This window comes from Haemorhous mexicanus, chromosome 10, assembly GCF_027477595.1.
Source record: "Haemorhous mexicanus isolate bHaeMex1 chromosome 10, bHaeMex1.pri, whole genome shotgun sequence".
Classification (NCBI taxonomy): domain Eukaryota; kingdom Metazoa; phylum Chordata; class Aves; order Passeriformes; family Fringillidae; genus Haemorhous; species Haemorhous mexicanus.
This window is the reverse complement of record NC_082350.1, coordinates 17,272,028-17,294,794: the sequence shown is the minus strand read 5'-3', so window position 1 is coordinate 17,294,794 and position 22,767 is coordinate 17,272,028. Positions and strand designations below refer to the sequence as shown.

The 22,767-nt window shown below is 51.4% G+C and overlaps 1 protein-coding gene and 3 non-coding genes across 4 annotated transcripts; all 4 read left to right on the top strand.

The window, feature by feature from the left end:
* Window positions 1-14,291: 14,291 nt before the first annotated feature.
* Window positions 14,292-21,860, top strand: NCL (nucleolin). Its single transcript, XM_059855585.1, has 15 exons — window positions 14,292-14,452; window positions 15,086-15,193; window positions 15,787-16,081; window positions 16,366-16,518; window positions 16,886-17,074; window positions 17,215-17,298; window positions 17,557-17,692; window positions 17,924-18,060; window positions 18,400-18,526; window positions 18,734-18,867; window positions 19,220-19,343; window positions 19,450-19,598; window positions 20,064-20,190; window positions 20,641-20,861; window positions 21,079-21,860. Exons 1-15 carry the CDS (start codon window positions 14,435-14,437, stop codon window positions 21,159-21,161), a joined length of 2,085 nt encoding a protein of 694 aa, XP_059711568.1. The 5' UTR covers window positions 14,292-14,434; the 3' UTR covers window positions 21,162-21,860.
* Window positions 17,409-17,478, top strand: LOC132332057 (small nucleolar RNA SNORD82). Its single transcript, XR_009487779.1, has one exon. It is a non-coding gene; the product is annotated as a small nucleolar RNA SNORD82 (small nucleolar RNA).
* On the top strand, window positions 19,696-19,772 carry LOC132332058 (small nucleolar RNA SNORD20). The gene has a single exon (XR_009487780.1). It is a non-coding gene; the product is annotated as a small nucleolar RNA SNORD20 (small nucleolar RNA).
* LOC132332055 (small nucleolar RNA SNORA75) lies at window positions 20,373-20,513 on the top strand. Its single transcript, XR_009487777.1, has one exon. It is a non-coding gene; the product is annotated as a small nucleolar RNA SNORA75 (small nucleolar RNA).
* Window positions 21,861-22,767: the final 907 nt, after the last annotated feature.

Below are 22,767 nucleotides of genomic sequence, written 5' to 3'. Positions count from 1 at the left end.
GAAAAGATTTATCACCTTAGCTTTGGGGATTAAAAAGCAATTAATCTATGAGGCTGCCCCAGCCTTGTAAGGCTTTTTTTTGTGCTGTGATTATTTGCAACAAGAATGTGGTGGGGTTTTTTTCTTTACAGAGCCAAACTCAAGTTTTACAGCAATTGCCTTGTATATTTGCAGCCATGATAAATGGCTCCAGAGTGTGCCAGCAGATTTTTTGCTGCCCCTTTTCAAGGGAAAATGGTTTCAAGGGAAGGGTTGTTTTTCCTTTCCTTCACACAGCCATGGGATGGGGGAAACTCGTACAGTGTGAATTTGGCAAAGCCCTTGTGAGCCTGGGAATGAGCAGTCCCCATCTAGGGCTGGGCAGGGGGCAGGTTTGGGCTGCCCAGCCATGGATGCAGCACAGCAGCCTTTCCCACCAAGATCCCAGCCTTTTTTAGGGAAGGAGGGAAGCAGGAAAATGTAGATGTCAGGAAACTGTGCTGGGTTTGAGCTTAGACTGCTTCTTGAACCATATTTCATTTGTTTCCTTTATTCCAGGCTAGTGGTGGTGGTGAAAAGCCAACACATAGTGCCTGCAGATGGTGATGGGCAGCACAAGATAGGCAGGGAGGAAAACAGACAGCAAGAAATCACAGAATCATGGAATAGTTCAGGTTGGAAGGGACCTTTGAATTTCAAGTTCAGTGCCTAGTGTGTATATAGAGAATTTGATTCTGCTTCTCAGGGACACCTCTGGGCTCAGTTCTGAGGCCCATATCAGAGGCAGCCCCTCTTCCTGCCTGGCTCCTCAGTGGCTTCCCCAAGAGCCAGGATTCTCACAGAAATACATCAGCTTCCAGGCAGGCACTGCAGGGAGGCTGGGAAGGGCAGCGTGGGGAGCACAGCCCAGCCAAGGGCCTCGGTGGAGGAGCTCAGGTGCAGCTCTGGATGCTCAGGCTGACTCAGCAGTGGTGCACTGGGACTGTCACCTGCACCAGGGACAGTCTCCTCTGTGTCACAGCAAACCCAAAAGTCCTGGAGGGATGAGGCCATGTGCAGGGAAGTGATGGGGTCCTTGCACCCCACCTCTCCTGAACTTGGGGCACGCAGTGGGGGGAAACACCAGAGCCAGAGGGACAAAGGACATCTGAAAGAAGTGAAGGACTGTGTGTTGTTCCATGTCTGAAATCCCACTGTCCTGCTGGCAGGGTGAGGGGAAGGGCACTGTGCATGGCACATCTATCCTTCCCCTCAGTCTAGCAAGGACAGTTAAAGCCACTGAGCACCTTCACAGGCATCAGCTGGGGCAGGGTTAAAACATGGGTTAGAAGAGAGAGGGGCTGGCCCACATCTTCTCCTGCAGCAACTCTGGTTGCTAAAGATGGCAGAATTTATGTCAGAGAAGCCTGTGTGATGCTTATTTTTGTTCATGGGGATGCTTTGGTTAAAAAAATGAAAGTGAAGAAAGATAATTAGCACGGCAGTAAGTGGATTAAAGTTGGCTGGATGGCTGAGCTCTGAGGCAAGTGGGGACTGCTGACAGCTGGCTGTGACTGCTGGCAGGACTGGGGGGACTGGGCTCAGGGCCCTGAGACTGACCTGGAGGACAACAATCTCCAAAAGGCTTTCCTACAGCTCTACAGGCTGTGCTTAGGGTCCCCAGCACACATCCCAGGGGCTGCCCTGGTGCCCTGGGTGGGATGTGGTGGATGAGGGGGCCCTCCAGGTCTCATTGGGGTGGAGCAAATTCCAGCATGAAGAGGAAGGTTGAGAAGGCCAGACTGGAAAAAACTAGCTTTTATCTAGTGTTCTGTTTATTTAGGAATAGTGAAACTGGTCCCTGACCAGTCCCTATTGTCTCTGCCCAGGCTTTTAAGGGCAAGGGTGTAGTACCTCAAGGGGAAACGCCTCCTTATGAACCTTGTGCTTTTTATAAGGTCAGCTCCTCTTCAAATACAGTTTTGAGTGTGTTTACTTCTGCTAAGGACTTCTCTGTGTTACAGCCAGGAAGGGAACAACAGCCCTTGCTCCTCCTCTCCACCATGCCCAGATGGCATTTTCCCTCCCTCCTGGCACCCAGCAGTGCTTGGGCTGAATCTCTCCAAACTAAGTTTGAATGAAAACAAGCAAAACCCAAGGTATGGACCCTAGGCTCCAGCTGTCTCTGCTGCAACATTATTACAGTGGCAGACTTTAATTACGTGGGTTTATCGCTCTTTGTGCTTATCACAGCAGCCAGGGCGAGTTTGTCTTCTCAGTCCAGGACTATTTAATGTGGCACATTGGAGAAAGCTGTCTGAGAGGACTGGGAGGCCAAACTCATCTTTCTTGTTATCTTTCCTGGGCAGGTGGAGTGACTGTGTCACATTAATGACCATCTCACATTAAGGATGCTGAGACTGAGCATGAGACATCCCCTCCTGCCCACCCCTCACATCAGGCACAGGATGGCTCCAGCTGGCCCTGGGGCTACAAGCCAGGTCAAAAGCAGCAATCAGCCTGGGGCTGCCAGCATGGGAGGACACAGGTTCCCAGCAGGTATTTGGCAGAGACTGATGGACTGGTTCTCCAAGACCGTCTCCATGCCCTGACAGGGCAGGCACTGCCTCAGTGGGAAGAGCTGCCAACAGGTGGCAGAAAATGAAGACACAGACATAGATCTGTTTTCCTCAGTTCCTGTGCCTGGCCTCTTCCAGGACAGATGATAAAAACTCCTTACTGCACGAGAACTGCTTGTACTGGCTTGCAAAGAAGCTCAGCAGCACTGTCCTCCTTCATCCCCAGGCAGGGAATGTTCCTTGGAGGGAGGAATCCCTGAGGGACTTCCATGTGTCCTCTTGCATGGCAGCAGCCTCAGCACACACAGGGCTGTCCCCTCCCCAGATATTCCTGACTGTGGCAGGCACCTGCTTGTCAGTGTCCTGCTTGCAGGGAAAAGCATGAGCCCCGAGCCCATTTCTCCCTTCCTGGCATTTCCTACCACCCCCATGACTGCATCCCATCCCATCCCATCCCATCCCATCCCATCCCATCCCATCCCATCCCATCCCATCCCATCCCATCCCATCCCATCCCATCCCATCCCATCCCATCCCATTCCCCCTCCCCGTCCATCTCTGGCCCAAAGCACCCCCTCCCCTGCACACCAACCCCTCCAGCACTTGGCTTGTTTAATTCATTTTAATTTCTCATCCCTTGCTCAGAGCAGCTGGGGCCAATTTGCTGCTGCTGTCACCAGAAAGAAATCAAGTTAATGACAAGAAAGACATTATAATTTAGGAGAGCCATCAAGACTCACCACTGTATTAATAAGGAGCAGGGAGGATATTGCTGCTGCCTGCTCTGCTCTTGTCTCCCACACCTATAGCCCCAAGCCATCCTGGGAGCCAGCCAGCCATGCCAGGCTCAGGCTGACTTTTTTGCTCCTCTGGTGTTTTCCAGTGATTTCTGCTCTGGCTAAAGGAAGATCCACATTTCTCTACAGCTCTTCACTTCTCCAAACTTATCCTGGCATCAGCTCCAAACCTCTCTGTATTTCAACAACCGCCCTGCACAGATGGAAAAGCAAATGGTTGGAGCTGGGTTTCGTTCCTATTTCTCTGTGGCAATCCCGACCAACAGGCGGTGAGTCCATCTGGCAGGACCCTGAAACAGCAGCAAATGCTGTGCTCAAGCATCATCTGCAAGATGAGGGCTGGGTGAGGACTCCTCCAGGCCCTTCCCATGGAGGAAGGGAGATAGATAAGATGCATTTCTACTGATTAAGTCAAGGATGGTTGAATTAGATGTACAGCAGCAAAAAGCTAAAAGAAAGAAAACACAGTAAGTGGTAATAATTGGGCTGAAAAGCACCCATTTGCACCCAGTGGGGTGGGGTGAGTGGGACAGTAGAAACATTTAAAGGTTTTTCTTCCTACTAAGATTTTTGTCTCTGTGCTGATTGTCTCTGGGCAGACATAGCTGGGAGATATAACAGTGGTTATTCCAAAAGCCAGTGGTTGCAGTAGGAATCTCACCTCACCTGGAGCTGAGATTGATCTGAAGGGTGAGCATCTCCTATCTTATCTATCTGTATCTGTGAGCATCTCCTCAGCTGTTGGGAGGAATTCTCTGTGTCTTCTTGCTGCTCCTCCCAGCTCCTGTCCTGCTTCCTTGCCCCAGTTCAACATCTCCCCAGCCCAGCAGCTACAGAGCTGAACAGGTCCTTTGGCTAACACTGGTACAATTTTATTCTGCAGGTGGGTGTTGGGAGAGGCTGGGCTCAGCAGTGAGGCATCCTCTGCATTGTCCATGGTTTCCTCTCCAAACCTACTAGAAACAGGTTTGGGGATCTTCAGCCCAGTTCAGGATGTCCCAACACTCAGCTTTTCTGCCACAGTGATGATTTTGGTCACTGTGCTCGAGCCAGAAATTGGGAGAACAATTTAAAACAACAGGAAAGACCAGGCCAAGCAATCTGGTATCCTTTTGACTTAATACCCAGAGAGAGCCAGAGCATCTCCAAGCACAGACATGGTCCCACTGCAGTCCTGCTCTGCTTCAGCTGTGTCCCCTCCTTGCTGGTGAGGGCAGGTCCCCTCCTGTGCTGCAGCACCAGAGGATGTGAATTCACAGGTCACCCCACAGCAACTGCTTTTGGCAGCTGGGACACTCATAAGTGAATGCCCCACAAAACCAGGCTTATCCCACGAGAGAAGGATTTAACTTTTTTTTCCAGAAAACAAACAGGCATTTTGCTGTGAGCCCCCAGGTTGCTGCTGTATCTCTGACCCCCCCTGTTCACTGCCTTCACTCCAGACCCAGTGGTGGCAGGAGCAGGATCTCCTTTCTGCAGGTGAGAGCAAGGGCAGCAGAGGTCAAAAAATGGGTCCTGATTTTGTGCCCCTTTGGTCTGTGGCAGTGGGCAAAATAGAGATGGTTCAAATATGAGTTAGCAAAGTGTGACTATTCCTGCTTGGTGCATTTCTGCACCCTTTCTGTGCTAAATGCACCTTTCAATACCAAGAGGGTGAAGCTCAGGCTGCACAAACCCTGCAGTCATGACAGTGCAAGTACAGCTTGGTGCTCTTTTAGACTCACCAAGGTTTGCCTTTTGCTGGTGTCAGGGCAGGGACCTGGGGATGCACTTGTCTCCTCTTTCTGTGTTAGAAGCAGGAACAGCTCTTGACCTCCTCACACTTGGCCAGTCTTCAAGACCTTTTCAATTGCCCCAGCCTGTTTTCTGGCCAAGGCTTTGGCAGGAGATGGTTGGTGTGACCAAGCTCTCTGTTAACCCCTGCCCTGCTGCAGGTGTTCATGAGAGCCCAGGGCAGCCCTGGGCAGAAACTGCCTTTGTCCTCTCTGCACAGGCAGCCTTCACCCACAGTGTGATGGGGCCAAAGAAACCCATTAAAATAGAGAAATCTGGTACCATTGTGGCTGGAAATGTTTGGACTTTCCCTTACATTTCCCCTTTTTCTTCTGGACCTTTCTCCCAGTGAGATCTCCTTTTGCAAACAGGTTTGCTCCCTCCCAGGCTGTGGCTCATCCACTGGGGATCTTTTATCACCTTCAAGGTCTGGAGAATGCTGGTCCTGCAGGAGGGAGCACTTTGTGTGGAGGAGGTCAGTTTCCCTGGGAGAGATACCCAGAGCAGGGTGAGGATCAGGCACAGGATGAGCCCCAGCAGGTGGCAGGGCTGGTTTGAGCACTCCTCAGCCCAAAGACATAGGGTGATGCCCCCTGCTCCAATTTCAGCAAGTTTAGGCACGAGGCTGTGAGGCTCCAGCCCAGAGGGTGCAGGGTTTGATGATTCATTTGGCTCCTGAAAAAGGGTGCAGAGCAAGCACTGCTCCACAGCACAGCCCCCAAGCTCTGCCCATCACTGCACAGGCACACCCCAAAGCCTCAGAGCAAAGGAGTGTGGAGGCAGCAACGTGTTCCCTTACCCTCACAGCATCCTCAGGAAATGCTTCTTTCCTAATAACCCAACAACAAACCCTTCCTGAGGCTGTTGTACACACATATGTACCAACACAGGTGTGTATTCTCAGTCTCAGAAAGGCTTTTCTAGAGTAAATGCAGCAGCTCACCCAGCCAGGGCTGCCTTACCTGAGAAGGTGGGACACTGGGAGCACCAGTGCTCCTTCTCCCTGGGCTCAGTGTTCCCCTTCAGAAATATCCAAAGCACCAGAGGCACCTTCCTCATCCCTGAGGCTGTCAGAAAGCACCTTCCCTTCTTTCTTTCCAGACTTTTTTTTTTTTAAGACTCTGTAAAGAAATATACTTAGAGAGGTTCAATTTCAAACCATGAATCAAATGTTTGGGAGAACTGCAATGTCGCGAAGATAAATCAAGCTACAAACAGTGCTCAGAGGTTATTTACCCCGCTGAGAATGACTGTAAAATCCACTTTTTCCAATCTGCAGTGTACCCAGGGAGCCCGCCCTCCCAGACAAGGCAGGAGGTGCCAACTACTTGTAAATTATATTCATGGACCTTTTATTGGGCAGATGCTGCATTATTAGACTATGGCACAGGGCAGAGAATGCAATGAAGGCAAATGGAGCAGAGCCACCAGAAAAACAAATCAAATAAGGGTTTGACAGCATGACCTGTACTCGGATTTGCTCAGAGAAAATGGCAAGTTTTGCTTTTGGTTTCCATGCTGGAGGTCAGGAAGGGCTGTGTGGGCTCCCCTTATCCTTGGGCAGGGGGTTGTTGACGTGGGTTTGAGAGCTTGGGTGGAAATTTTGCCTCTGGTGGCTTTTTAGGCCATGTCTGCTGTGTCCCTGAAGTGGCTGCAGCGTGCCATGGCTGGAGGGACAATGCCTTGACCTGGGGAGGTGGAAAAGAACTCAGCAGAGGAGGGTCTTGAAAAGGGCTGCTCTCCCTGTGATGCTGCAGGTCCTTCCTTCCTCCATCTTCTATAAATGGCCCTTAAGCATCCCCCCTGTCCACAGGACATGGGATTCCTGCCCTGTGCTGGGCTCTGAGGTCCCTGCAGGTGGGAGGCAGTGCAGCCTCCATCCTTTACTGGTGAGACCTCCCTTGGGAAGGGAGCCGTAGCCACTGGCACAGCACGTTCTGAGGGCTGACTCTGCTTCTCCCAGCAAGCAAATCAGCCTCTCCAGCTTGTAGCAGTGCTCACTCAGCTCACTTTTATGTGCTCAATGCCAGGCAATGTGTAGGCTCTGCCCTGTGCTCCACATCATGTGCATAATAAATAGGCTAAAGCAGACGGCTAATTATTGGGAATGTAGAGCCCAGCAGGAGGTGGGCAGACGTTCTGGGGCCTTTGCCATGGCTTGTTATAAAAGGGTTGTACTGCTCAGATTCATCTTCCTGATCCCATGGCTGACAACATCCTAGAGCTGTGCTGGGGGCAGCACTGATGCTCAGAACCCAGACTCCCCTCCCACTGCCATGGCCAGGGGGACTTCCCTGGGGTATGGGCTGCCCTCTCCTCCATGGTCCTTCTAGCCCTTCCCTGTTCCCCTGCTCCCTGGGATGAGCTCTCACTCCTGAGGCTGTCACAGCACTAATTCAGTCCCTGAGATTTTTCACTGTGTGCTCCCATCCCATGTAACTCTTGTGCTCCTCAGGAGCAGCTCGTGCCCCTTTCTAGCCATGATATAAGTGATTATGAATGCATTAGTGTTGGGCTGCTGAACCATAATGTCTTTATAGTCAATAGCATTAAGCATTTAATTACCCAGTGGGATGAATCGATGGACTGCTTTCTTTGCTCTACAATTAAAACTGAGCAGGAGAGATGCAGTGCAAGTCTCAGTGTAATTTTCAGTCTGCTTTAAACTTCCTCTGCCTTTTCGTACACAGGGAGATGAGCCGATGGCTTGCACAGGATGGGAAGGAGAGGACTTTTCCCCAAGAAACCGTGTTCTCACCTCCCTCCCGGGATGCAGACATCATGATCACAGCTTGCCCAGCTAAATGAGACACCACTGGGTCATTCAGGACTAGGTTTTTCAGATCTGAGGTACCAACAGTAAGGAAATTATTGGTCTGAGTCTTATTTTTAACTATGGTCGTAGGAAGTTTCAAAGCAGTGGTTTCATCTCACATCCTGCAAGTGGGAATTTCTGTGGTGAGAGCTGATAAGTGAAATAGCCCAGTGTGCTGCTGGGATGAGGCACAAACAGTCTGAAAGTGGTCTGGGCTGGAAAAGCACTTTCAGCTCTTACTTTTGACCTCCTTTTGATGGAGCTGGCTGCAGCAGGGGAGCAGATGGATGGTGAAATCTGGATGGGCTCGGACTCCCTGACTCCCAAGCTCTGACCTCTCCCAGGTTCACAGGTGGTCTGTACACCTTGACACCTGCCCAGGTCCTTCAGCTCTGCAGGCACAGTCAAGTGCAAAGTAACCCTTTCCAAAAAGCTCAGCCCATGGCTGGACCATGCAACCATGAGAGCCCTTGGGGTGGCTGTTCCCTCTCAGCAGCAAGCTGGGACAGGGCCTTTGCAACTTCCATGGATGCGGCTCAGTGGGCAACTTTAACTGGGAGAGCACAGGACAGAAGCTCTCAGGGGGAATGATAGAACATTTTCCACTGAGTTTAAGAAGCCAGCCAGCATTTCCCATTGGCACTGATGCCTGTTTCCTAGAGCAGTTTTGGCTCTTGCTCCCTGGCAGAGGCTGGGACATGCTATACTGGGGACACGTGTGTGTTTGTGTGTGTGTGGCTCTGCTCTCCCTGATGTTATCTGGCTCTGTTCTGGGGCTAGAGATTCACCATGCCATGCTGCCCACTGCCTTGTCTGAGTGATGGGTGCATGTGGCTCCCAAGCAGGGATGAGCTGACCCCCTCACTCAGATACAAACACAAAAATAAACTGATATCACAGAATCTTCTGAGTTGGAAAGGACCCACAAGAATTATTGAGTTTGATTCTTGAGTGAATGGTCTATTTGGGGATCAAACTGGTGACCTTATAAGGGGAGTGAGGAGAGACTCCTGCTTTTCCAGTTTGAACTCAACAAAGATTCAATTTCTTTTTTCTTTTTTTTTGATTGAGAAGGAAAAAAAGGAAAAAATCCCCTGGTTTGGGTTTGTTCCAGGCAGAGCGTCTGCCTTTCACTGGCCTTGTGCCCAGGAGCTGCCATGAAATGGAAATAGCCCAACACAGGCCTGGGAGCAGAGGGAGCTTCCAGCAGGTAAAATGGGAACAGAGACAAAGCCCCAGGTCACTGCTCCATGGGGCTGTACCAAGGGGCAGATGTGCTGAGCCACAAGAGTGTGCAGATGTTTTACCTGAATGCCTTGACAGCCATCCCTGGAGACCCAGCGCTTGTCTGGATTCTATTCCCTATTGCCCCAGCTCTGGGAGATGAAGAGGATGAACAGAAATGCTCATGCAAAGATGAGCTTCCTCCTCTGGGCTGTCTCCACAAAGGTCCTGGAAAGCCTTCCCAAAGGCTGCAGGGCAATGCAGGAAGATGTGCAGTTTCATGGAACTGTGACGTGCTCTGGCTACTGGCCTGGCATTGCTGAACTGGGATCACCTGTAGCTTTGCTCCAGATTGACTTCCCCTGGGTTATAAAGGATTTGCATGCATTGCTTCAACATGCCTGCCTATTCCCATCTCACTGACTTTCCCACTTGGAGTTTCTCTATTGCAATGAAGAGAGAAGAGTGCTCCCAAGATCTCCTCTCACCACCCAAATTGTTCCACATTTCCCAGTCCTGCTTTGCCTTCTTGCACACCTACTGCAAGTCCTCTTCCAGTCCCACTTTTCTCTCACACATCCTTTTTTCCAGGGCTGCACATGTTCTCCTGCTGAGCAGATCCAGAGGGGAGTCCCCCTGGCTGGGAGGCTCTGGGTGGCTCTGTGGGCTTGCTGGGGGCTCACAGGCAGACCACAAGATCCTGCTGCCAGCTCCAGGCAAGGGGTGTTGAGGAGAGGAATTGGCCTGCCAGAAGGGACATCTTAGGGGAATTGGCTCCTTCTGGAAACAAACACCCCCTTCTTTTCTGCAGTGTACCAGAAATTATCACTACAAGGAATACTTGGAGGTCATGTGGAGACTAAATCTGCATGTACAAAACTCCCTGTGGGAGTCATCTGTAGGCTTCCTTGTCCATGAACCCCAGGGAATGGCACAGGGATGTGCTGGGTTATCACCCAGCATCTGCCAGAGTGACAATGGGCATGCCTGACTCCAGGGGCCCATGCCAATTCCTGCAGCATCCCACCTCAAGAAAGGATACTTCCCAGAGAAGAAATCCCATACTCTGCCAGGCACTGCTGACTTTAATGCCTGCAGGCTAGCATGTCCCAGGCTGCCCATTTCAAGGCAGAGGATGTGCACTTGTCTGTGACTACTTGAATTAAGTGCCATTTGTCACAGCAAGCCCTGCACCCACTTCATACTCATCATCCTTGAGGACTCTCCTCTTGGCACAGACAGGGGGATAATGAAGAAAATACTTAATTAGACTGCTACACGGCCCCATCTCATTTTCTGTCCTGCATTAATCAGGGCCTGGGGAACTGTGCAGTTGGGAAGAGGGAGGCCAGGCCCTGAGTGCCTGGCGCTGCTGTGTCACCATCCATCAGCTGTGGTACCTGCTGGCACAAGAGCACCATGGTGGGGTGAGGTGGGCACCAAGAGGAGAAAAGGATTTGCCAGTGGAATACGGGGTTGTTCAAGAGGTTTTGAGCAGCACCTAGACCTGGGATTGGTAAATTTGCTTTTCAGTGGTTTTGGGTGTTTTTGTGGTTTTTTGGGGTTTTTTTTGGTCACCTTTGTCATGCCATACACATCATGGCACTGCTCAGACCACATAGCAGGTGATGACAGGTTGGGGTGCTCAGGGACACGTTTCATTGCTTTTCTAGCTGGTTTCCCCTTCTCTGAGCACCCACTGGGCGTTTGCTGGAGATCCCTGACAATTTTTTGGCAGCAGACGCCTTCACCAGCCACAGGTAAAACTTTTCCCCTCCCAACTGCACTTGGCTGGTGCTCATATCCAGCGAGTATCAAATGCACCCCGGGATGTCCCGGGAGCGACGAAGGAGGCAGGGCGGCATGTCCCGCTCCGCTGCGCCCAGGGAGGCGCTGGGGGAGCCGGGTGTCCCCGGGTTCTCGCTCGGGACACGCAGCCTTTTGTCACCATCTAGTGGAAACACGCAGCCGCGACCGGCCAGGGGCTGAACAGGGCGTTTGGGAACTGACCTCATCTGTGATTCCTGCGGGGCTCCCCCTCGAGCTGGCCACCCAACTTTCCTGGCTTTTGGGGGCCGCGTTTGCCTCGCAGCCCAGCTCCCCCCCAGCCCTGGGCAGCAGCAGCCGGGTAAGGTGTTCCCAGCGAGGCAAGGCTCGGCAAAAGCACAGGGGTGAGCGTCTGCCATGCCAGAAACTGAGAATCCATGGCAAATCCCTCCTGGGGTCTCCACTGAACCAGCTAAACTCTCGTTAACTGTGGAATTATATCAACACTCCCAAGCCACAGACATGCCACAACAAGAGACAGCCATAAAAAGACCTGAATAATATTTACTGCACAAATAGAGCTGCCAAACCTGCTCTTTTGGCCAAATTACTCTTCTCACTGATGCTTCTCTGTGAGACTTCCCTTGGCCTTGAAATTCCTGGAGCTGCCTGCAGAGGAGCTGGGCTGTGCAGTGCCCCAGCAGGGACAGCCCTGCAATGTGGTGCGTCCCAGAAAAAGGCTGGCCTTGCTCCACTCTGGCATCATCCTGCCCAGTGCTAGGGCTGAAGAATCCTGGCCACACATGGGATACAGGGAACAGCCCAACCTAAACACTGGCATCTGCAATGTCCTGGCTACTTTCCTCTCTGCAGTATCCTGGCCCTTTTTGGCCATAACAGCAGCTGGCAGGGTTGGGCCATATCCAGACCTGCTCAATGGTGCATGGATAACAGTGCATGGACTGACATGGAGCATGGATTGATGCAGAACATGAATTAATACAGGGCATGGATTGATACAGAGTATGGATTGACATGGAGAATGGATTAACACAGTGCATGGATTAACACAGAGTGTGGCTTGACACAGAGCATGGATTGACACAGAGCATGGATTGATACGGAGCATGGATTGACACAGAGCATGGATTGACACAGAGCATGGATTGATATGGAGCATGGATTGATACGGAGCATGGATTAGCACAGCCCTGTGGGCAGTGCTGGTTCTCACTCCTCTGCACAGGGTGCTGTGCTCCTTCCCCCAAACACTGGGTTCTGCTGCAGCCTCAGAGATGCCAGAGGCAAGCACAACCTTCCAACACACTGCTGGGGAAAGGGATGGAACACAGGCCACACTGAGAAGTCCCCTGCCAGGGCTGGGAACCAAGACTGGCCCTCTGCCAGCCCAGCCCTGTGCAGATCCCACTGCTGGCACTGTTATTGGACACATGCAGTGTCCCCGCTGCCAAAACTGCCCCTGGCTAAAGCAACAGTTGTACCTTTCTCATGACAAACCAGCCTCCCACAGCATGTGGGGGAACCAAGGCCAGCCCCAGCACAGGCAGCAGAGCTACCCAGGCAGTCATGGTACAGATTTTGTTGTCCCACATGCATGGTAAGGAGAGCAATCAGCTCTTGCTTCAGACAGTTAAAAATCACTTTCAGGTCTCTCTGTTTTCCATTCCATCCCTCTGCATTCCCTTGGGCCACACTTGGTCTGTGTCACTGCTTCCCCCATGCAGTGTCCCCACTTGGGGACAGCTCCTGCAGCACACAGTGGGACATGAGCCAGACATTGCTATTTCACAGGCAGGGTCCAGCTGCCCTACACAAGGGGTTTTCTCAGGTGGGATCCCCATCTGCCTGCATGTATGTGACCAGGGCTGGAACAGGGGCAGAATCCCACTCCATTCCAGCTCCTTCCCTCCCCATACTGGCTGATGGTGGCAGGCTCTCCACAGACTCGGCTTACTCCAGGAGAGGCTGATTGATCCAATCCCCTCTCAGAGAGGTGCCTTTAACTATGGCTCAGCTTGCCTGGAAACTGCCTCCTTTACCCAGCAGAGGAGAAAGAGGCACCAGGACAGCCTAGGAGCCAAACATATTTCCTCACCCGCAGTGTGTCCCTTGCTTCAGGTGGCACTGAACAATCCTGGGGTGTGCTCTCAAGGGCATCAGGGCCGTGCAGGACAGCACTCATTGAGAGTCTGCATTTTTATTCTAGGGCTCACTAGGATCTCATGTTCCCCAAGTCAGGTGCTTATCTCAAGTAGGCCTTGGAAGAGCAAATTGCTAGAGTCACCCATGCCTGAGTCAGGAGCCCCCAGGAGCTGGCTGGATGCCCAGTCTGAAGTGGTAGGGGAGGTAAGGCAGTGGGGAAACCCCAGAAATGGAGGTTCCTCTGTGTCAGGCAGGGGCAAGGCAGCACCCAGCCCTGCCAGCAGAGTGACAAGTGAAACAGAGGTACCGATTCTGCCCTGGGGTCATTTCTATCCCGACTTTATAGCCACTGGGGAAAAATGCCACAGGGAGAAAGGTGGTGTCTTCTTGCAGTGACTGAATTCAAAAGCATCCATCAGGCAAGCACGGGCTTATTTTTTTCTTCCACTTTGGGCCTTTTCTCCCAGCCTGAAATATTGGAGGCTGGCAACTGCAGAGTGCTCCTATGCCAACTGCAACCTAAGCAGCAGCAGCACACTGACCGGCACCTACGGATGATTCTTCGAGCAGTTCACGGGTGTTTAGTGCCTCCCGAGGGCCGGGTAGGGGACGCGGAGCCAGGGGGAAGGGTGGCAGGGACAGCGCTGGGTCAGAGACAGCGCCGGGACGAACCCAGTCCCAAAGCGGAAGGCAAAAGCGTGTCCGGGCACAGTTGCACGCCGGGCGGCGAGCTGCCGCAGGGCTGGCCGGGGCAGCCGGGGAATGGCAGCGTCTCTCCCGCCGGTCTCTGCCAGACCCCCAGGACCCGTCACACCCCCGGTCTCTGCCGGACCCCCGGGACCCCCGCCCGGTCCCACCACGTGGCCGCCGCCCGCCACGTGCTCGCCTTTGGCCCGGCCACGCCGCCCAATCAGCGCGCAGGCGCCGAGCTGCCTCCGTCCCATTGGCTGAGGCCGAGCCCTCCCGGGCGGGCGGTGCGTCCCCCCCGCGCTCGCCCCCCGCCGCGCGGCCCCGGGGTTGTAAGGCGCCCTCCGGTTGGCCGATCGCAGAGCGCCGGTCATTGGCGCGGCGGCTCGAGGGGCGGGGGCTGCGATTGGCCGTGTGGCTCGGCGCGCGCGGCCATTGGTCGGGGCGGGGGCGGTGGGGGCGGAGCCTGACGCGGGGCTAGCAAAGGGGGCGGAAGGGGCGCGCGCTCGCTCTTTCGTGTCAGTGCCCGGCCCGGTCGCCCGCGCGTCCCCGGCGCTCCCGCCGTCCGCCCGCGGCCCGATCCCCCCGCGCCGCCGTCCTGCTGGACGCGCCCGCCCCGCTCCTGACACAGCTCGGCCACCGCCCCTGCGCCGCCAGGCACCGCCGCCATCATGGTGAAGATTACCAAGGTGAGGGCGTGGGGGGGCGCAGCCGCCGGGCGGGCAGCGGGCAGACGCCGCCATGACGGGGCGGGCGGGTGCGGACGGCAGCGTATCGGGGAGGGAGCCGGGCCGCCTTCTCGCCGCCGTGCGCTCGGGCCGCGCGGTGGCTCCAGGCCTGCTTTCGGTCGCCGTGAAGATGGCGGCGAGGGGAGGGGCCGCGGGCCCGGAGGCAGTAGATTCAAGCCCCAGCTCCCCCCCCCTTTGTCCCGCTGCGCTCCGTGCGCCTGCTGCGGGCGGGGGCGCGGGGCGGGAGGGGAGCGGGCGGCGGGGTGGGGGGGTCCGTGTGTGTGAGGGGCGCGGGTGGGCCCCGCGTGTGAGCGCGCGCGGGATGGGGGGGGGAGGGGGCGGAGCTACGTCACAGTGCGGCCACGTGGGGCGCGGGGACAGCGAGCACGTGGGAGCGCGCGGTGCTCCCGGAGCGCCCCCCGGGAAGGCCCCGCACACCGGCGGGCGCGACCCCGTAGCCCCCGGACGGCCCCCTGAGCGCCACGGGGGCCGGAGGGCGGCCACGTGGTGGGGACAATTGCCCGCCGGAGCGAGCACTCGCAGGCAACCCGGGTGAGCACGAGAGCTAAACGTGCTGCTCCCGCTCTCTTTCAGACGCCGAAGAATCAGATAAAACAGAAAAAAATGGCTCCTCCCCCGAAAAAGTTCGAGGAAAGTGAGGAAGAGGAGTCCTCTGACCTAGAGGAGAGCAGCGGAGAAGAGGTGATTGATCTAGAGATGGAGTCAAGAGAATGCACGTGTTACAGAAGTGTCGTGAGGGTTGTGGGTTACACTGTAACAGGGTATCAATAAACTGTCGGTGTTCTTCACTAAACTGTGTCTAAAGAACGAACTGGATTTTTTAAGACTAAAGCAGCGTGGGGAAATAGTTCAACTGCTAAGTCTGTATTTCCAGGCTTTTGGAAGTACTGCTGGGGTCTTAAAGCTGTCCTAAAGCTGATAAGCAAGTGGGTACCTAATTACCCTAGTAATAAGCAGTATGACATTTGTCACATGTGGTTAATGTGCAAGTGTAAAAATTCCAAGATGCTGAATGCTAATAATACACCACTGGTCTTGGTTCAGGACCAGGGAATTTAGAGGTGCTTTGATGTTCCATAAGTAGGCTCCTGAAAGCATGAAAAAGCTAAGTTTGATTGAACTTTATTGGTTCATCAGGGTGGGCATTTGAGGTAACTTAACAGAAACTGTCAGAAGGATATTCTTTAGATTTCACTTGCTGTATATTTGTCTGATAGTGAAGTAATGGTAGATAAAACAGGCCAGCATGAGTCTTACACTAATATGTCTTTCAGATGATCCCCCAGAAGAAACCACAAAAAGTTGCTGTTACCCCAGCCAAGAAGGCTGCAACTCCTGCAAAAAAAGTTGCTACTCCTGCAAAAAAGGCAGTTACACCTGCAAAGAAGGTTGTGGCTACTCCACAGCCCAAAAAGGCTGTTGCTCCAACTCCTAAAAAGGCTGCTGTCTTAACCAAAGGAGCAAAAAATGGAAAGAATGCCAAAAAGGAGGAGAGTGAAGAAGAAGACGATGAAGATGATGACGAAGATGATGATGATGATGAGGAGGAGGAGGATGAAGAAGATTCTGGTAAGTTATCTTTGAAATATTCATTGACTAAAGGTGGTTCAATCAAGTCATTAAATGTGACTACACATTTAAAGAGGGGTTATGAAAGAGAGGTGGGCAATGAGTGAAGTATGGAGGAGAGCTTGGGCTTCAGCTGCCTTACAGACAGCCTGTAAAACATCTCCTAGTTTCTTGAATGTTCTTTCCTGAACCTTTAGACAAAAGTTTGGGAAGCTCTGAGTACTTTTTACGTATACCATTTATTCATTGAACCTTAGTAGTAAAGACTTGTACTCTTGGTGCAGATGAGGAAGAGGAACCACCAATGCCTGTGAAGCCTGCAGCCAAAAAGCCTGCAGCAGTACCAGCCAAAAAGCCTGCAGCTGTGCCAGCAAAGCAGGAATCTGAGGAGGAGGATGAGGATGAAGAGGATGAGGAGGATGATGAAGAAGAGGATGGTATAAGATGTTTATTATTAAACACTTATAGGGACCTGGGGGAGGGAGGTAATTTAAAGGATAATGGGAATGATGCAGCATGTGCTCAGCTGGTTTTAGCTGGTTGCTGTTCATGTTGCTGAATGGGTGTTAATTTCCCTATTGTCAGTAGAACTTCTTACTGTTAGTGAACAGGTTTTGGGTTTTTTTAATGCAGTAAAACTCAGGGGAGAGACATCTTTTGTAAAAATTAAGTGTATTAAACTTTTTTCCTGAGAACATTAAAATTTCAGGAGGCATGAGAAACATTTTGCTAAACAGCATTTTGTTTAGTTCCAAAAGGTGCTTAATGTGGAACTGTATAAATACTATGCTCATCGTGTTTCAGAGTCTGAAGATGAAGCCATGGACACAGCCCCTGTTCCAGTGAAGAAAACCACTCCAGCCAAGGCTACGCCAGTGAAAGCCAAGGCAGCAGAATCTGAAGATGAGGAAGACGATGAGGATGATGACGATGAGGATGATGATGAAGAGGAGGAAGATGAAGAGGATGCCGAGGAGGAAAGTGAAGATGAAAGTGAGTTGAAGTTTAAAATCTTAACACTGCTGAGTAACTGGAGGTCTTGTGTATGACTGGTGTAAACATTTATGCTCCTGTTTTGATTCGGTTTACGAAAAGTTCTGTATCTTTTAGTGTTGTTTTGTTTTCTGGCACAGAACCTGTCAAGGAAGCACCTGGAAAGAGGAAGAAAGAAATGACCAGTAAAAGTGCACCAGAGCCCAAGAAAAAGAAAACAGATGGTAAGTGGTATGGAATCATCAAATGATGCGTGTTTAATGGACTGTGATTGGACTCTGTTGCATGAGGAATGTAACTGTGAAGGTCCAGGATGTCAGGGGTGGGGTTTCCCAGCACAAATGATGATTATGAGGGACTTAATACTGAAATATGATGTCACTTTTGAGCAAAAACTGATGTGCTAAGGCTGTCTGGACTCTGGCTCCCAGTTTTAAAAGCTGCCTTTAAAAAAACCCACTTTAATGTCTTTTCATTTAAAGGGCCCGCATCAGCTTTCTCTGTATTTGTTGGAAATTTGGTCTGCAGCAAGGAGTTTGAGGAGCTGAAGACTGGCCTCCGAGAATTCTTTGGGAAGAAGAATATTGAAGTTGTAGATGTCAGAATCGGTGCTTCCAAGTGAGTTCATCAGTAGAATTTTGCTGCTAATTTTCTTTTATTTGGCACAAATTTGTTCGCAGGGGTCCAAGTGTGCTAGTGCTGGTTCCCCTCAAGATGCTGGGGTGGTAATGGTGAGGATTTAACTTTGCCTGGAACTTGACCAGCCAGGACCTCATTGGTGTTAGGTTTGTGTTTGTGGTCTCTGCTGCCAGAGATGGATCAGAGACCTCAAAGATGCTGTTCTTTCAGGCGGTTTGGCTATGTGGACTTCTCATCTGCTGAGGATCTGGATAAAGCTCTCCAGATGAATGGGAAGAAGTTAATGGGTTTGGAAATCAAACTGGAAAAAGCAAAGAGCAAGGAAGCTATGAAAGAAGACAAGAAAGGTATGGCCCAATTAAGAGTTTCTAAAATGGTTACATACAGATATACAAGTTCAGACTGGAGTATCTGCAAAAGTGATACCAAGACATAGTGCATATTGGGAGGGCTGAGGAAAAAATACATTTCTTTCTGAAATTTTAGGACCCGTTTTTTGAACTTGATGCCCTTAAGAGAAGCGCAGAAGTTTCATTAACTTTTGTTACAGTTGCTTTTGCAGCTTCTGAAAATGTGCATGCTTGCTGTTAATTTCTGCTGGATCAACTTGCTGAGTCTCACTGAACTGGCAGTGTAAATGAGGAGGGATTTTTAGCTGATAACCTGAAAGTAACTTGTCTTTGCAGAGAGAGATGCCAGAACGCTGTTTTTGAAGAACCTGCCCTACCGCGTAACTGAGGATAACATCAGGGAGGTGTTTGAAAATGCATTGGAAGTCCGGATAGTGATGAACAAGGACGGGAGCAGCAAAGGGTGTGTAGCTGAGAGGACTGTTGTGTGTTTGCTGTTCATTTAGCCCTTGCCAGTTGTGATAAGTTTGTGTCCTTTGGCTACCTTAAGGAACCTGCTGCATTAGTTGTCCTACTTTTTGCAACATTTTTCTTTTACATCTTTCCCCCCTCATTAGCAAACTTTGTTCCCGGAAGGAGGCATTTGCTTACATTCTTTTCTGTGTTGTAGGATGGCCTACATTGAATTTAAAACAGAAGCTGAGGCAAACAAAGCTCTGGAGGAAAAGCAGGGCATAGAAATTGATGGTCGTGCTGTGGTCATTGACTTCACTGGTGAGAAGAGCCAGCAAGAACATCAAAAAGGTACTTTCCATACTGATAACATGCATACAGATGGCATTCAGGATTCATTTCCACTTGCTTCAGAAGTTCCTGGGGGTCTGCCAACTTAAAATACTGCAAGAAGATTAGGATACCAGATCTTTTGCCTGACTTGTGCTCTGCATCCTATGCACTTTGTCTCTACTGTGTGTTTCAGACAAGGGGGATGACTGGTCTCAGTGAATAAAACAAGGTTGCATTTTGCTTTGTGCCTCACCTTGAGGTGAGGAAAGGGAAACAAGTATTCTTAACCCTTTGACAGAGTCTGGTAGCTAGAGAATGAGAGCTCTCCCTCTCCAAACCTGTACTTAACAGCACTGACGTTTTCCCATAGGCGAGTCGAAGACCCTGATTGTCAACAACCTCTCGTATTCTGCTACAGAAGTGACTCTCCAAGAAGTGTTTAAGAAAGCTTCTTCCATCAAGGTGCCACAGAACAACCAAGGCAGGCCTAAAGGGTAGGTTGTGCCTTTCACTTGACCCCCAGGCTGGCATTGCAAGTGACTTGCCTCCAAGGTATCCCTTGTTGTTCCCAAGCTGACTGGAATCTTCCTCTCCACACAGGTATGCATTTGTAGATTTTGCCACAACTGAGGATGCCAGAGAGGCATTGAATTCCTATAACAACACAGAGATTGAAGGCAGAACAATCAGACTGGAATTCAGTGCGCAGAAAGGGAACACGAATGCACGAGGCGGCGGAGGATTTGGTCGTAAGTGTTTCATGTTCGATCTCCAGCTGTGGCAGGAGAGCACCATCCAGGCAAAGCTGGGGCTGCTTTTAAAAAAAACAAACACAAACAAGTGTGCTGGAGATGATGACTGATTATCTGAAATGCTGATGAAACTGTTGTCAAATTCCTCTAGATAGTCAAGTGCTGATCCGGCAGTGTCTGTATAGTTAGTTATTATCGTTGTTGATAAGGTGCAAGCATCTATTTTAAAAAAATGAGTGGGGCAAACTTAATTTGGCAGTATCAGGTTGGCTGATGGACATCCTCTGATGTCAGGTTGGAAAAGTTTCCATGGACTCCAGGTGCTTGAACTGTTCCTTGAAAACTCCCTTTATCACTGAGAGGTGTTCTGGGAGCCAGTAATGCAAGCTGGATGTGATGTTATGAAGCTGAAGGTTGCCTTGTTCAGGCTGAATGACTTCTGAATGTGCTCCCTTTTCACAGAGCAAAGCAAAACGTTGTTTGTCAGAGGCCTTTCTGAGGACACCACAGAGGAGACATTAAGAGAATCGTTTGAAGGCTCAATAAGCGCAAGGATAGTCACAGACAGAGACACTGGATCATCTAAAGGGTGGGTTAAACATCACCTGGGCTGGGTTCAGGTGCTACAGAGCACCTCACTGCGGCTGATCTCTGTAATGCAGGGTGTTTCTCACACTCATATGGGTGGTTCAATGCTGGTAAATGGGGTGGGAGCAGAGAACACACAGCTTTGGGTCCACTGGTGGAGGGCAGCACATGCTCACTTCTCACCTCTTCTCAATGAGCTCCTTCCTGCCAGCAAATCTCCGTGGCAGCTGATGGATTCGCACGAGAAGAAAATTGACTGTACAGTACTGGCAAACTCACAGTGGAGCTCCATCGATTGTGATTAGCCACTGCTGTCCTACAAGTGACACACATCCTGTGGGATGCAGAAGTGCTGCTGTTTGATTCTGAAAGGGTTTCTATCTGGAACCTGTAGGTGGTGCTGCAGCTCACTACATGTGACTGACTGTTGCTCTTGTAACCTGTTTCCTAGGTTTGGTTTTGTGGATTTCAGCTCTGCAGAAGATGCCAAAGCAGCTAAGGAAGCCATGGAAGATGGAGAGATAGATGGAAACAAAGTGACCCTTGATTTTGCCAAGCCAAAGGGTGACTTTCAGCGTGGTGGTGGATTTGGTGGTCGTGGTGGCAGAGGAGGTGGCCGAGGAGGAAGAGGTGGATTTGGTGGCAGAGGTGGTGGCAGAGGTGGATTTGGAGGTAAGAGGAAGCAAATGCTGCTGATCGGAGGGAGTGTGCTCCAAAGCCATCTTGGGTTTATGGTTTAGAGCTACCAGAGAATATTGAATGTGAATTTCTTTTCTGTCCTGTGCCAGGATGGGTTTGGAAGGGCAGTAGTATAGATATATATATTTGTGTGCATTTAATAGAAATATTATAGTGGTAACTCTGCTTTTTGCAATCATTTTCTTTCTAGGTAGAGGAGGAGGTGGCTTCCGAGGAGGCAGAGGTGGAGGTGGAGATCACAAGCCGCAAGGGAAGAAGATCAAGTTCGAATAAACTTCCCCTTTCCTTTCCCTTTTCCTGCTCTCCGAGACTATCTGAAAGGACTCCGGGGGTTTTTATTCTCCTTTGATCTTGGCGGAGCCTTCGGAGGACATTCCAAGAAGCGAAGCAGTACTGTGAGCCACTTGGAAGATAACATTTTCATTTCAAGGAAGAGAGAGCAAGCCATTTTGACTGCTTGCCTGTTCAAAGGAACTTTTTAAAACAAAGAGTGATAGATGTGGGAATTTACCCCTTGTCTGTGAGTTGTCTTGAATTTATAATGTTTTACCCATGTACAAAAATTTTTTTTTTCCTATAAACTTCTGTAGCATTTTTGCTGTAAAAATGCAGAATGTTTTATCATTTGTGCTTTAGCACCCTGTCTTGGACAGATTAAAGGACCTAAACTGGTTCGTGTTACTTCCGTGCCACTAAATGAAGCCAGGCTGTGAGAAACAGGCTGTCTGTAGCCTTCCCTCTTTTGGGTTAAGGTCATTGGTGTCACAGCAGCAGCTTCTGTCCTGCTCTGCTCCAGCAGTGTATGCCTGCTGTTAGCAGGAAATAAGGGAAAGGATTATGATGGCCAAGGTAAGCTCTGTAACCACAACCTTTTTTTTTTTTTTTTTTAACGGAAGATGCTGTGATGGTGCTTGCTAGCCAATTGCTTTCCTACTTTCTTTTTAAACAAAGTAAATCAGATCTTGTACTAAGGCCCTGCAGTTCAGTTGCTCTCCTACAAGTATTTTCTCTTGCGCTTTATTTCAAATTATCTCCTCTTGCCCCTAAGTGTGAAGCAGATACATAAGCAGGAGTTTGGGCTGAGTGGCTGCTTGTTTGTAACCAAACTCAGGCCTGCTCTCCTTCCTCATGCAAGATCAGGCACCAGCCGGGGCCTCAGGGCCTCAGTCCTGTGGCAGTGGTCACTGGCTGGTTTTTCCAGCCAGGCACAGCATGCGGCCCTGCAGTGGCAGCTGTTGAGTATGTGGTTTTCCCAGACTGGTGGGTGCAGAAAATGGGCATAGAAAGCAGGGCTGTGTAGCTGAGCCTTCCTGGGCATGGGCTCCCTTAGTGTGATCTAACCCTGCCCTGCTGAAAGATCCTGCCCTGGCATTTGGTCCATGCCAGCTCTGGCCATGGTCAGACTGTTCCACCTTCCCGGCACACGGCCACTGCTGGGACCTTCCGTGCCCTGCCGAGCCTCTCCAGCAGCTCATCTACTTTGGCCATTTCTCCCTGGTTTTCCAACATCGAGCCTTGCCAAAGGCCATTCCCTGTGGCCCGGACTAGACCAGTGGTGTCTGGGGTCGTTTCAGCTGGAGAGCTGTGCGGTTTGTGTGCCGTGTGTCAGCCCCCCGGCCCTTGCCCAGGCTCTCCCGGCCCTCCGCCATCGGCCATTTTGGAGCCGCACGCGCGGCCCGGCGGCAAATGGAGGGGCGGGCGCGGCCGCCAGGGGGCAGCACCTGCCCGCGCGCCGCGTCCTTCCCGCCCTGCGCGAGGGGGCAGCTCCTGAGGGCGCTGCCGGGGGCCCCGGCCGGAGCCGCCTCCACACCGCACCGGGGCCCTGCTCCCACTGCCGGACACGTGGCACGCAGTGGCATGTGACAGCGTGGGGTCACAC

Bases quoted from the DNA above. Each gene is read 5' to 3' on its own strand.
- NCL (XM_059855585.1), top strand. The intron at 16,082-16,365 runs GTAAGTTATCTT...CTCTTGGTGCAG, and splicing joins GGAGGATGAAGAAGATTCTG to ATGAGGAAGAGGAACCACCA. The intron at 19,344-19,449 runs GTAGGTTGTGCC...CTCTCCACACAG, and splicing joins AACCAAGGCAGGCCTAAAGG to GTATGCATTTGTAGATTTTG.